Raw genomic sequence first — 15,526 nt, 5'->3', positions numbered from 1 at the left:
ATGTATAGTTGTAAACATCAAATTATTCAAGTCATATTATATATTATATAATAGAATAGAATAAAAGTATATTATTATATGCTATATTTATAATAAAATAGGATTACATCTAACAATCAAAGAAAATGGACCAAAGTGGACTAAAATGGATCAAATGGATTGAATAGGCCAAAATGGACCAAATTGGACCGAGACTGATCTAAATGGACCGAAATGGATTGGATAAACCAAAATGGACTGAAGTGGACCAAATAGACCGAAATGGATCAAATGCACCGAAACAGACTGTATGGGCAAAGTAGACTGAATTGATTGAAGTGAACCGGAATGGACTGAAGTGCGTTGCATGGATTGAAATACCACATGAATATGGCTCAGCAAGAGCATAGCAATTATGGATTGAACCAGTATCTTTTGGTATTTTAATGAAAATGTTCTGAGATCAAATTTCTCTTATCCCAATTATTGAATTGAAAAAAAAAAAGGTATTATGGAGGGTTGGAGAGAGCAATGTTCAGGAACTTACGATGAATGTAATCATTTGTTCCTTATTTTGGGAAAAAAATGACTAACAATAAAGTTAGTTTTAAAAATAGTATAAAATGGACGTGAAAGAGTTAAATTCAATTATATATGTATGAGTGGGTGTGTGTGTGTGTCTCTCTCTCTCTCTCTCTATATATATATATATATATATATATTTACACTTATATTCAATTAAAAGATGTAGGAATATTTCAATTTTAACAACTGCTATAGGCAAACTTTCAATCCAAGCAAAACAATGTAACATAGAATATTTCATACAGACGGCCTACATCCAGGCTCTGTCCTCTAGATCTGTTGTGCACTACCTTATTACACGCGAGTACATGAAATACATACAGTTCTCAGTTTATAACTAAAATCTACCAAAAAAATTTCAAGTGACAATAACTTACATCAACAGCTGACTTCATAAGTGAGAAAAAAAACAACATAAAATTGTAATGTATGTAATTAATGGAATATTTTGTAATGGCTTCTAGTTTTTACTCCATATAGTGAGTCTCTCTCATTATAGTTTGATGTTGTCAGAGATGTTCAACCTGAGTTGAAGGCACACTCAAGACAGAATCCACATGTAGATTGTTGACCAAACTGTGAGTGCAAGAGCCGCAACCAAGTATGTCCATAGAAATAGAATTGAACACTCTTCTTGAGCCACATCAAACAGTTGGGTCATGGTTCCTGCAAAATTATTTAATTTAATTTTGTAGCAAGTTTAATGTTAAAAAATGATAGCACATTTAGCTTAAAAAAGAAGAAAGAAATGATAGCATATGAAGATTCTGTAAAGTTATTAGAGACTGCATATTGTGAGAGTTGCTTACCAATATTCATGGCAGGAGGCAGGGTGAACTGAATCATTAACACAAAGCGGTACAAAGGGTCTGAGGGGAGGAAGCCAAGAGTTGCAGCTGCTTTAACAACCCAAATACCGATTGCAGGAAGTAGAACGTACCGAACTAAAAGCACTCCAATGATGACTGACGGCTTCATTCTAGACGAGCGTAGGCCTATATAATTTACAATATGGTTAAAAAAAGGAGTAAGATTTTGTTTCCTCTTGATGTTGGTTTAAATATTAAACAGGTTGATCGGAGTTTTGTTCACCTTGAGTGAGGTTGCCTCCTAGTATAAGAGTGATACAAGGAATTGTCCCATCCCTACACAGAGCTTCTGCTATTAGTTAGTAGTGATGTAATTATATTAACTGTATTTATCTGAGAAAGTAAACATATTATTGGCAGTTTGAATGCCAATTCTGACAATGAAAATTCAAACATTAGTTGATTCAAGTTTGGATATAAATGAAAAGTTGTTCAATTAAACCATTTGAAATATGCAAGCCTAATGATTGATATTTTAAGGCCAAAAGTAAATATATGAATGATACATACCCAAGTAATTGAATGGAGTCTTGGATCACCCGCAGGGGGGCAGCACTTCCAATTATTAGGTTTCTCAGCCATGTAATTGCCCCAAAGATGAGTCCCACAATCTGGTTAGAGAGAGAAAAAACTAAGTTTGTTACTTCTCTTTTGCATAAATGATAAATTAGGACTTCTAAAACCTTGTTAAGTATGCAGACGTAGGTGAAATGTTGAGAAAACTCACAGCTCCTAGTGTTGGAGGTGCCAATAGCTCCTCAAGAATCTGGTGAAGAAATCCAATTAGTTTAGTCCAGAATGACAAATTTTCCTTTTCCAGTCCACTGGCTGATCCCTGGGCTACAATCTACAACCAATAAGAAGAGGCGTTAGCATGTGTCTAAACCAGAAAATTTGTTTTGCATTTGCCATAGATATGTCTGAATTTGTTGTAAATAATATGATATATATGTGGACTTACTACTTGGTCCTCAGAGTCTTCAATAGACTTGATTGATGATACAATTATAGCAACACGTTCTTGATCTTCTCCCTTGAGAAGTTGAGTTTCCGCATCAGCACTTAAATCATTATTAGGTGTCTTTGAGATCTTCTCAGTTGCTGCTTGTAGTGCTTTGAGTTTATTGGACGAGGTTCGTATCAGCTGGTAAGTATAGGTCCAGATGAAGAAACCACCCAGCTGCAATAGCCAATACAAACAGGAAAGATCTCTTCACATGAAAATTGAACCTAAAGGCAAGGATTCATGTTGATTCAAGCATGGGTGATTGTAGATTAGGAATAGTAAGGTTGCATTACCGCCATGGAGAAAGATGCATATGATAGTCCAACAGAGCTACAAGTACTACGTTCACCAAATGGACTCCCGTCCTCATTACAGATTGCAGGGACAATGATAAGGAGAAGGTTTCCCAAGTTTCCTAATCAACAAGCTAATTATGAGGACTTGATTTCACATAAATGGATTCTGAGAAGAGTTGAAAGCTGTCAATAGTGACCAAATACCTGATGAACATGTAGCAATGATAAGGCCTTCCAGATGAGGCTTAGGCCTCAATATTTTTACAGCTACCCATCCAAGAATTCCTCCAAATAAAAAGGTAAGCCCGATGTTTACTGGCATAAACCACCTGAAATAGATGAGACAAGATTTAAGAAATTCAATGGTCCAACTAAATTGTGTAGGCTTATACCAAAAAACTTGCTTCTTGAGTAGGGTTCTCAATTAATGTAAATGTGTTTAGAGGGCAGAGGCTCGAGCCTCAAATTAACTGAACATGTCATGTCAATCTGTGGAATTCTAACCAAGCGCTAGCCTCAATTCTTGAAACTAACTTCTTGTTAGTGAAAAACTAAGAAGTTGCCACAGCATTGAGAAATTGTGTAAAGCAATGTACCATATGTCGTCTTAATATATTTGGAATTTGAATAATCACTTTCAGGCATTGTGTTCTTTAAGCAAATTAAGCCAGAACTGATATTGCAATGGTGTATTAAGATGATATAAATTGTTGATGTCGAGTTGTAAGATGTAACTTTCCAATATGCATTTCATGAGATTTCTGGAATTCACCCTTTTGAATTTTTTCTCTGCATAGTCACTTCAAAGAGAAGTAATTCACCACCCCCCACACCCCACCCTCCCAAAAAAAAAAAAATAGTTCAACATTTAAAACTGACCAAGTGGATTTTTTCCTCAGTTCTTCATTTTTACCACTGACAAAAGATATCAAAGTTAAATGCTATTTCTATATTACTTCCTCTTAAGGCATTTCATTTTGTGACGGGTAGAAAGATTAACAGCCATGTAAAAAGGATGTCTAATTTAATAGAGCAAAAAGAAATACAAAGAGAAAAAGCACCAAGATGCCTACCATGAAATAATGTCTTGGAGCGTAACAGTCTTGGCCAGATTCGCAAACATGAGTGAGGGAGTGAACACCATAAAGACAATCTACAAAAGCAACATAAAAAAAACACTCATAATTCCATAATTCTTAAGATTGAAAATAGCATGTAAAAAAGCATAATCATCTTGACCCTCTTCCCATTGCACTCATATAACCATAACTACGAGTAGGTTCTCACAAGTTTATCTTTGTGTATATATATATATATATATATATATATATATAACCAATGAGCTACACAACTGAGGTTGTGTAACTAACCAATAATAATAATTATTATTAAAAAAAAAAAAGGTTTATGTATATATGCATGGATTGCATGCATTACCTTATTCAAGGATTTTCGAGCATCGGCAGGTAGAAGATTTAGATATTCAGTTGCCATGAATGCTCCCAATATACTGATTAGGAGGATTTGTAAGATTGGCATGGATGCCACCTCAAAGAGTGTCCAAAAACCCATCTTTGGTTTTCCTTTAGTTGTGTAAACTTGGCAATGAGGTAGTAGAAGATGTTCTTGGATTCCTTCTCTTCCCTATTAGCTTCTTTTGTTCACAGCTTGATGGTAATTGTCTGAACTATTTGGAAAGACTTTGATGTATGTCACTATTTTAGCTTAGCTTAGTTTCTAATAGAAGAGAAGGAAAATCCTGCGAAACAGCGCCAAAAGAGAGACAATGAAAGAGTGAATAAAGTTTATTTGGTAATCAGAATTCAAAACAAAATCATAAAGTTACAAGAGACAAAGTAACGAGGAAACCCGCCAAATTAAAGCTAAACAGTGGCCGTTTTGGTAAGTTGCAACATGCATATGCTACATTATAGTACATACATGTGAATGAACAACGGTCCATAACTCAGGGAGAAGGAGGAAAGAACCATGAAGGTACCACCACTTGGCACGACTTGGGACTTGGGAGGAGTACGGCCTCAATGCTTCTCCTCCCCTATATTCTCATTCTTATTTTTACTATATATAATATTAATGGTGGCCATATCTTGTGATCAATAGATTCATCCACCGTGTAACGTGTATGTAAGTGTATTATACATGTATGTATACATATAGATGCCATTGTTAATCTGCAGTAATATATAGTCAATTAGTACAGCACTTTGACCACCTTATTGTAGACTTATGTTTTAATTCGACTTCTTGTATCACTCAACTTTGTAGTTTGGATCTCGATTGTTTGGAATATTTAAATTAAAAAAAAATAAAATAAAACCATGTAACTTAGCACATATGTATAGCATTCTGAATTTGACTTATTTGAGTAAAATACAAATATAATTTACTAGGGTATATTTGAAGTATGCTTTGAGCCAATATGGTGCAGAAAACAAAAGTGTTTGGGCAACACGGGTCCACTAATGTCTGCTGTGGTTCGAACTCCCCTAGATGAATACACTTTGCCATATACATATTGATGTGAAATCGACAAATCTATACTTATCTCTACCTTTTACTATCCACTGGGAGAAAATCTTATTTGCGCTAAGCATAAAAGGTGTATATGCCCGGCATGTAGGTGCTTTCCCCATTTATGGACAAACATTACGAAATGTCACATTAATTGAGCAGGCAAATTTTTATTAAAACCTATTATTAATATCACTTTTTTACCTATTACTAGTAACATGACGTATTAACAGGTATTGAATCAATTTTTGTTTTGTATTTAGTCCTTCTCCTATTATAAAGATAAAGAAGATGGGAACTGAAATATGAATCTCAGAATAAAAAAGAGAATGGAACTTGGAACAGTGAAAGTGAATAGCATCAGAGTTTCATAATTGTAGTAATTTTCTGACGGCTAATTGGAATGATGATAGCGAATAGTGGCAAATAACCATAAGTAGAAATAAGGACATATTGGACCATCAAATAGCATCAGAGTTCTCCCAAACAAAAGAAAAGTGGAACCGCAGGCCCTAGAATGGAAGTGGGCGGACTAAAGGCTTAAAAAAAAAGGGATTCTCATAAAAATAAAAAAATATATATTTATATATAAATTTAAAAAAATAAAGACGAAGAAAGGGAAAGTGGTCCATATTCTTTGCTATAAAAAGACACGTGCTTTCTTTAATTTGGTAGACCTCACCCAAAAAAAAAAAAAAAATAGTACTTTCAAAAAATAAATAATTAGTAAGGTCCATCCAAGCAGTACTGTCTAATATTAGATTAGTTTTTATTTTAATTTGAAAAGCGTTAGGGAATGAACTTGCTGTGGCATCCCTAAATCTATACAGTGATTAGATTTTATTGTTATTGGCTACTAATAATACTATCAACTTTAGTCTAAAATTTTAGAAATTTATTAGTTGAAAAACTTCAACACCGTTGTCAGGTTAGGAAACTTCAAACAAACAAAATAAAACAGGCCTAGTACAGTGTACAGCACCTTGTTACTTATTTCTACCTATTACTATCCAATGGGAGAAAATCTTGTTTGAGCTGAGCGTGAAAGGTTGTATATACCCGCCACATAGATTATAGATACTTTTCCCATTTATGGACAAACATTGGTTACTGTCACATCAATCAATTGAATAGACAAATTTATACTAATTTTTATTTTGACTTCTTATTAATATCACTTTTTTTATCTGTTACAAATAATATCTCATATAAACCATTATTGAATCAATATTGGCCGTGTATTTATAGTCTTTCTTTCATTTATAAAGATAAAGAAGATGGGAATAAAATTATGAATCTCTGAATAAAAAGAGAATGGAACTGCAGGCACTAGCGTGGAAGTGGGGGGACTAAAAAGTAAAAAGGGAATTTCATAAAAATAAAATATATATAAAAATCTAAAAAAAGAAAGAAGTAGAAAGGAAAAGTGGTCCATATTCTTCGCTATAAAAGGACAAATTACTTTCTTTTTCTTCTTCTTTTTAGGTGATAACATTAAGCAATGATGTACTCTTCTTAATATTATTATTTTTTGCTAAATTTTAAATTCAGGCTTTTGAATTTAATTTGGTAGACCTCACAAAAAAAAAAAAAATTAGTACTTTCAAAAAATAAATATAATTAGTAAGGTGCATCGAAGCACTGTCTAATATTAGATTAGTTTTTATTTATTTTTAAAAGCGTTAGGAAATGAACTTTGTTGTGGCATTCCCTAATATAATAAGTGAGTAAATTTATTGTGATTGGCTACTAATCAAATTTTAGAGATCTAGTTAAAAACTTCAACAGCAGTCAGCTTAGAATTTAGGAAACTTCAAACAAACAAGCCTAGTACAGTACAGCACCTTGTTAATTGTTACACGGTAGGTACCTACCATCAAGTTGTTTCCCTCATCGAAAAAAAAAAAGTTGTTTCCAGCGCATCCTACTGTAGACCACAATTAATTCATATAAAAGCTTTAATTAGGAAAAAGCCAAAACCATTACTCCTACTCCATATATATATAACAAATCAATGATAATGTTTTTTTTTTTTTGACAGGATAATCCATACAAATACAGCCGTTCTGTGGTTGCAAGTTGCAACAGATAAAGAATCATCTCAAGTCTATAAAATTGTATTTGAAGAGAAGAGACCAACGTGTTCTCATTGGCTTACTTACTAATTTTTGCAGAGTTAATCTCGAGTTAACTCGTATCAATTTAGCCAAAAGGGCAAGATATTTCGATACCAATCAATATCAATGTACTGTTTCGAATTTACTATTCTCTTTTAAATATATAACCAAAATTCAAATAATTTATTAAAAAAGTATAAATTTATAAATCTTTATTTCATTTAATATGTTAATCTCTAGTTAAAATTTCTTCCCAAAAAAAAAAATCTCTAGTTAAAATTTCTACTAGGTAATATTAATAATAATAGGAAATTGATGTTCCTACTACTTTAATAATAATAATAATAATATCACAGTCAGTAGTTTTGACAGTACAAAAACTTCTTTCACTTGTTAAAAGTTAAAATGCCGTTTGATATATATATATATATATATTTTTTTTTTTTTAATGATAAGATTGCGTTTGATGCTTCTTTGCATTAGAAAAAAAAAACAAATTTGAAATCTCAAAATTTTATAACTATTCACGTGGGTGTGTCGGAGGGCACACTGCCACAAGTTACAAACCAAAAGCAAACCTCCTTTACTTTTAATTTTTTACTATTAAAAGTCACAACAAAACAAACAAATAAAAGCCTTCAGAAATAAATACTTAAAAACTAAGAGAGGCGGATGGGCGTGAAGAATAAGAAGAAAAATGGTTGATCACTTTCGGAACAGTGCTGACGATGGCGGTATTATGGGTTACATGGTATTTTCTTTTACCGTTAATCACTTAATTTTCATTTTTCTTGTTTTCTTTTATCGTCCGGTATTCTTTTTCCGGCCGGTATCCGATTTTTTTCCCCGTTTTGCCGGTACAACCTGGTAAGCTCCGGTACAAAAAACGGTACGAAATAGCCGGATTTCTGTACCGGCCAAGGTGACGGTACAAAAAATTCCGGCTGTACCGGCCGGTACGGTATTGACTCCACTGGTATTTACAAGGAATATTATTAAATTGTTTATGGTAAAGGTTAAGCCTTGACTTCAATATATTGCCACAAAATCACGAGAAACAGCTCTAAAGAATCACATATATGTTCCACCAAGACACCGAAGACAATATAATACTCCTACTTATCTTTTTTTTTTTCAGAAGATCTTATTAGTACAAAATAATCCACGTGACCTTCAAATAATATTAAAAACAAAAAGCAACCCCTTATCAAAAAAAAAAAAACAAAAAAACAAAAAGCAACCCCGGCAGCCAAAAAAAAAGATGTTCAAATCAAAACTATGAAAAATCAAACATGAAATGGTTGTTAAAGAGCTGGAGAGATTGTTGAGAATAAAAAGCAAAAATAGTAAAGAAGGATAGAGAGAGAGAAAAAGAAGGAACCTGCAATCAATTTTGGGAGACTGAGAAAATTGGGCTCCAGAAATCATGGATGAGGAGGATTTGGAGGGAAAATTCTGGAGAGCCAATGGAACGAAGGAAGCAGAAGCCATAAAAATGATGAGAAACCAGCAAACCTTTTGTTGTTGTGTACTATCTTTGGACCAATCTAGAATCTAGCTATGCATGTATGATGCTTTGTAAAACCTGAGCTGAGGTGTATTCATAGGAAGGCCACTTGCTTTGCTTCTACCGTGTCATCAGCTTCCTCTTCACCTCTCTATATATAGCCAATGAAACTATGCATCCAAGCACAAAAATACAAATTACAAAATACATGATCAATTTTAATTTGTGTTGCTGTTCGGTGTGCTGTGGTGGGGTTCACAATAAATACGTAATTACTGTTTATAATATAATTTCATTTCTTCCTTGTGCTTAGAAATTTAATTTCTTCTAATCAATATGTAACTGGTGGAGGTGATATCTGATATGAGAGAACAATTCTCATTTCTTCGATCTTCTTCTTTTCTTTTTTTAATTATTATTATTATTATTTTTTTTTTTATGAACTGAAAATTAGGACAATCCTTACAAAAAGACGAGTGTGACGGCCCAACATTGCCGTAGAAACAATTATAAATTGCTTTGAAATTTAAAAAGGAAAGATTTCGAGGTACATACTCTTATTAAAAATCTATTATTGTCACTAAAATCATAAAACTCAATTGAAACCTTTATGTTTTCAACAGAAAAATTATAGTTTATAATCGTGACATGTTTATAAAAGTGGATGTATATCATCAATATTATCGATAAAATATACAGAAAACTATTATACTATGAAATGTCGTGTTATAAAACTTAATATTTTTTATAATTATAAACAACACGGTTTGTTAGGATTTTTAATCCTTTATTTTTATTTATTATTGATATTATTTTTATTATTATTATATTTTAGTTAGAATGAATAATATCAATAATTATAAATAATAATAAAAAATTGGGTTATATGAACAAGTACCTTAAGGCATTGGTTAAGAATCTAATTAAAAAAAATTTAAAATCACTTTTATGGGAAATGAAAAAAACTGTTAAAATATTAATTATTTTTTTCTTTTTTCATTAAAAATTTATTTAATTAAATTCTTAAACAGTTTCATAAAGACAATCGGTAGCATTTTCCTAAAAAAATTATACAACATCAAGAGGAGTGAGCAGCTAGCTAGCTAGCAAGCTAAAAACCGACTCACCACACGTGGCCGACGCGGCAAGTAGTAAATTATAAGAATGAAATAAAGTAAAAAGTGTAAAGAATAAAGACGTGTCTTTGAAGGTTTATGGAGTTTTTGATTTGTTGCTTTAGTGGACGTTAATGATTGAGGCATGGAAACTCGTATCACTCCAGGCAATTTTGATTGGAACTTACGTCATACACTTATCTTATGTAGTTCAAGATTAGAGAAGAATTAGGGGTGTCAATTCGGGTTAGTGTGTCGGATTCGTGTCGTGTCGAGGTAGGGATATTTGACTAAATGACTCAACCTTAACCCGACCTATTTAATAATTATGTCATGATCCTTCAACCCTAACCCGACTTGTTAATAAAGCGGGTTGACCTAACCCAACCCATTTAACACGCTTAATAAACGAGTCGTGTTGGGTTGACACGAATGTAACACAACCTATTTCAACCTGTATAATATTAAATATAACATCCATCTAGAAATAATTTTTTTTTTTTTTTTTTTACATTCCAAAAGCAGTGCATACACTTTAAGTCTTCAACCCATATTAAAAATAATTAATTCAACAAAAATATAACATTCATCTAGAAATAAGTTCTTTACACTCTAAAAGAAGTGCATACACTTCAAACCAAATTCAAAATAACAAAAATAAAATAACATAGTTCAACAAAAGTATATTATCTTTGGAACTCGCCAAATGCTAAGTATCAATATTGAAAGAATTTGAGCAAACAGTAGACTAATCCTAATTATGTTCACGATTATCATCCATAGATTCTTTGCTGATGTCCAAATTCGTAACATCTTCCACAAGCTCATCCAATTTCATTTGTGCAAGTTCTATGCCCCCCTCCCCAAAAAAAGTATTAGTAATTCTAGAGTCTGTAAAGTTTTAATTTTCAATTATATCCCTTGTAAATTTTTGTAATTATTCACTTTTCTTTTTAAATTTAAAATATATGTTGGATATAAAAAGTATTTGACAAATCTAAAATAAAATAAATATTTATTTGTTATACGAGTTAAACGAGTTGTGTTAAGTGGGTCATTACGGGTTGACACAAATAAATTGACGTGTCAAACGTGTCTATTGCGGGTTACGCGGGTTGACCCGCTTATGACACGTTTCTTATCGTGTTGCTTTCGGGTCGACCCGTTTATGACCCAAACCCATTAAAGCCCAACCCTAACTCGAAAAAACACGTGTCGGGTTCGTGTCATGTTCGCGGGTTGGGTTGAACATTGACACCCCTAAAAGAATAGCTGGGCACCAACTCATCCGACCATTTCCTAAATGCTATTGGGGTACTACCTATTGCCACTTGCGCGGTTGCAACTATTAAAAAAATTAAGTAATATACTATATTTATAATTTTTGTTACATTTATTCACGTGCTAAGATGTGAATAGAAAAATAAAAACGATGGGTTTATTTGGTTTACAACTCCACTATTCACATTACTCTTAAAATAATGGACAAAGACAACCATCATGTTATATTATACTTTAATAATATTTTTTTTTGTAATAGTATATTCGTACTATATAACTATATTAATATTTTATATAAGATACTTAAATATTATACTCCTATATAAATTAACTGATGTCATCAAAGACAAACATTAAAATAACTAGTCAAAATTAAAGAAAAAATTACCTTAAGCTACATTCACTTAAATTTCTTGAATGTTTGACAATATTTTTGTAATTACATATAAAAATGACACTACTTGATAGCTATTTCCTAGGTTAATGTTTTGAAAATCTCATAATTTGATTACATGTTTCTTCATAATACACCAATAGGATGTTAGTTAGGGTCCGTTTGGATACCACTTATTTTGCTGAAAACTGAAAACACTGTAACAAAATAATTTTTAAATGTGTGAATAGTGCAGTGGGACCCATTTTTAATGAAAGTTTTGTTGAAAAAAATAGATTTGTGGGTCCCGTGAATAGTGCACGAGACCTACTGAACAGTGCAAGCACGTGAAAACTGACTTCTCAAAAAATAAAAAAACGTGAAACACAAAAATGTTGGGATTTTAAGCCGCATCCAAACGGGTATTTATTATCTAATTAATAAACTTATGTTTTCGATATGAGAAATGCTACGATTGACAAAAACAGCATGCCACCTAAGTGGTAAATAAATAAACTTATTTTTACAACAAATTTTAAGTGATAAGTTGTTATTAACTGTTACTGGTAGATAAAGGGTGGGTTTGGATCCACGTTTGTGTTTTTCTTTTGGGTTTTGGTTTTTTTTTTTTTTTTTTTTTTTTATTTTTTCTACACGCGTTTCAGGGGACAAGTGCAACAGTGGAGTACTGTTCAGTACTGTTAGGCCGTGTTTTTTTGACATTTCTATCAATCAGTGGGTCCGTGCACTGTTTATGGTCCCACAAATTTCATTTTTTATCAATTTTTTCATTAAAAATGGGTCCCACAGCACTATTCACACATTTAAAAATTATTTTGCTACAGTGTTTTCAGTTTTCAGTTTCAGCAAAATAAGTTCTATCCAAACACACCCAAAATTTTAGTGGTAGACCTAAATTAGAACTAATAACAGTTTGCCACCTAAAATTTATTGTGAATTAAGTTATTGTGAAAATGTTATAGATTTATCATTGCTCTTTGAGTATATCTTAAAAAAAAAATTGAAATTTAAACATTTTATTGATTAAATGATTTTTATTTTTAATTATTTTGATATTTTAGAAGCATAAAACACATTGACAAACAATGTAATCTAATAATAGAGTAGTGGCGGCGCCACCTTATGACCGGGGTGGTCCCAGGACCATCCTGACCTAGAATTTTTTATATATAATAATTTAAAATTTTATATTTATTTACCTTTAAAAAATTTGTTGGGACTACCCTGAATATTTTTTTATGCCAATAAAATTAAATTTTGGTCCATAATTTGAGCAACTTAACAATATATTGGAGTTTTTCAAGCAAAAAAAAAAACTCAAAAAAAAAAATTGAACTAAAATCTAAAAAAAAAAATTATAATAAAACTATTAAAGGCTGGGCAATGACTTGATTTATTGACTAAGCACACTACCCAATACAACACAATTTTCAACTTTTTATTATTTTTTATTATTATTTTTTATCACCAGACATATATTACTTTTATAGGGACTGGAATTGGATTGGACTCAATACAGGATTGGGTTTAAGCCCAAGAAGCCCAAACAATAAATTTATAGAGCGTGGATGAAAGAACTAGATCTACTCCAGAAGAAAAACGATAAAATTTGCTAATTTAAGACTACTAAACACAAGTAAGATAGGAAAATCTGTCCTCGGAGTGGCCTGAGGAGCTTATATTATATTGTCTTGTTCTTCAACAATTTTACAATAGTTCACAATCTTATCGAAAAAGTTTCTTTTGATTTCTTCCCCCCCCCCCCCCCTTTTAGTACATCTTCTCATGCTATATACTATAATCTTGGTGTCATCTCTACCATACATGTGTAGGTTAGATTCGGGGAACTCCTTCCTGTCTCATCCAACACCTCCCAGAACCATCAACTAATAGCTGTAAGGCTGCTTGACCATTGTTCAGGTATCACCTCCACATTAATGCAACCAGAGAATTGGTTGGGAGGCATTTAATGCGGAGGTAGCAACCTTTTAAAGATATTTGTTGCCCTTCTCCTTTCTTTTCCCTTGTTTAACGTCCAACCCTTAGTTGCGACGTAACTTTGAAGAAGGTCCATGATGATATGGCACTCCTATTGACCTCAGACCCTCATTGCCGAGATTGCTTTTCTCTTCGGACATTCGTTGGACTTGTCTTTTATTATCTCTACTCTTCTCTTTACTCCGTTCTCCTTATAATCTTATATGGACATTCTCGAATGGTTTAATGTCCTCGGATCGGGCCATAGGCCCATTTAGTACAGCCTTAACAGTACCTCCTGATTAACTGGCCCCCACAACTTCTCATTTTTAATTTTTTTTCTCTTATTTCTTCTTAACCACACACGTCTTTTGTCTCTTTGATTTCTACATTTCGAGTCTGTTTGGATATCATTTATTTTACTAAAACTAAAAACTTATTACTGAAAGAACGGTAGATAAAGGTAAAAGTTAGTCCAAATAGCACAATGGGCCCATGAATAGTATCAAAAAGTGCAGTGGGGCCTATAAATAGTAGCAAAAATAAGCTGAATAGTAAAATAATTTTAATTTTTCATTTCAATCCAAACGCAAGCTTCATGTGTGTTTGGATAAATTATTTTTAGCCAACTTATTTTACTATTTAGCTTATTTTTGCTACTATTTATGGACCCTACTCCACTTTTTAGTACTATTCATGGACTCTACTGTACTTTTTCAGCTAACTTTTACCTTTATCTACGGTATTTTCAGCAAAATTTTTTCAGTTTTAGCAAAATAAGCGGCTCCCAAACACTTTTGCATCTACATTTTAAATTTTATTACATCTTCATCTACACTTTTACATTTACGTTTTGCCTTCCTCCTTGTTCGTAACTTTTGTGTCTTCTACTAGTACTAGTGCAGCAGTGTCTCTTCTCAAGTTTTGAGTTTCAAATTTCTCAATACGATTTTTTTTTTTAGCTGTACAAGTACCTTTGTTCATTTCTTTTGTTTTCATTTCTTTTTTCTTTTTGAGGTTTTTTGCTGTACAAAATGCAAATTTGTTTTGGATTTAAGAACATTTATTTATTTATTTTTAAGCACAAACTTCATGTCGACCAAATCTTGAATTTTGGTTGATATTTACTGAAATGCCTCGAAACACCTGAAATAGACCGAAATGACCTGAAATTTTTTCAAAGTGAAATAGGGTGGGTTACTTTTCCGGTTTATTTATCGGCACGGTATTTTCTAGCCGTTCCGACTGGAATGGAACATAATTAATAACATTAAATCAAACCTAATTACCTAAATGTTAAAAGGAAATAAGATTGTGTAATTTATATTTTTTAAGGAACACTCTAGACAAAATTTTTGGAGCCACCATTGTATTAGAGTAATAAAAAAAAAAAAAAACATTGAAACTAAAAATATTATATAATAATAATAATAATAATAATAATAATAATAATAATAATGTAACATTGTCCTATAAAATAAAAAGTAACATTGAATCTAGTCCGAAATTGAGTATATACATTTTTTTTTTTTTGAGAAGTAAATTGAGTATATACATGATTGCCCATACAGAGTGGAAGAAGTTGAAGTGGAATTGGTTTGTCCAAAGAAAGAAAGAAAGATAGAAAAGAGTCGGTTAGCAATAATATTAGTGATAGTGAGTCGTGTTTTAATTTAGCTGGGAAGTTGGAACCAGTAATCACTAATCGATCACCCCTCTATATATATGTAAATTAATTAACATTATGGTAATGATGTCAAAATCAATCCAACGTGGCATTATAGTTTTAGCCTTATAGGAGCCAACGATGTAAGAGAAGTAATGATAGACCCGCAACTGAATAATTACAATAATGCAAAAAGAGAAAC

At 32.1% G+C, this 15,526-nt stretch overlaps 1 protein-coding gene across 3 annotated transcripts; it reads right to left on the bottom strand.

Moving 5' to 3' along the window:
- Window positions 1-733: 733 nt before the first annotated feature.
- Window positions 734-9,033, bottom strand: LOC126690412 (protein PIN-LIKES 7-like). Of its 3 annotated transcripts, none has more exons than XM_050385533.1 (11): window positions 8,766-9,033; window positions 4,173-4,494; window positions 3,809-3,888; window positions 2,940-3,064; window positions 2,733-2,854; window positions 2,395-2,613; window positions 2,161-2,280; window positions 1,944-2,044; window positions 1,657-1,709; window positions 1,374-1,559; window positions 734-1,230 (listed from the first exon to the last, which is right to left on the bottom strand). In XM_050385533.1, exons 2-11 carry the CDS (start codon window positions 4,305-4,307, stop codon window positions 1,106-1,108), a joined length of 1,266 nt encoding a protein of 421 aa, XP_050241490.1. In that variant the 5' UTR covers window positions 4,308-4,494; window positions 8,766-9,033; the 3' UTR covers window positions 734-1,105. The 3 variants fall into 3 exon arrangements, with proteins under 3 accessions (XP_050241490.1, XP_050241492.1, XP_050241491.1); XM_050385535.1 differs by lacking the exon at window positions 8,766-9,033 and adding an exon at window positions 7,112-7,131; XM_050385534.1 differs by lacking the exon at window positions 8,766-9,033 and adding an exon at window positions 4,677-4,701.
- Between the last annotated feature and the right edge of the window lie 6,493 nt (window positions 9,034-15,526).

This window comes from Quercus robur, chromosome 6, assembly GCF_932294415.1.
Source record: "Quercus robur chromosome 6, dhQueRobu3.1, whole genome shotgun sequence".
Taxonomy (NCBI): Eukaryota; Viridiplantae; Streptophyta; class Magnoliopsida; order Fagales; family Fagaceae; genus Quercus; species Quercus robur.
The sequence above is the reverse complement of the archived record's forward strand: the minus strand, read 5'-3'. Positions and strand labels throughout refer to the sequence as shown.

Excerpts from the sequence above, each read along its gene's own strand:
- LOC126690412 (XM_050385533.1), bottom strand. The coding sequence starts at position 4,307 with ATGGGTTTTTGGACACTCTTTGAGGTGGCATCCATGCCAATCTTACAA. Across the intron at positions 3,889-4,172 it reads CTCGAAAATCCTTGAATAAG|ATTGTCTTTATGGTGTTCAC; the intron begins GTAATGCATGCA and ends TTGCTTTTGTAG. Across the intron at positions 2,045-2,160 it reads CACCTCCAACACTAGGAGCT|ATTGTGGGACTCATCTTTGG; the intron begins GTGAGTTTTCTC and ends CTCTCTAACCAG.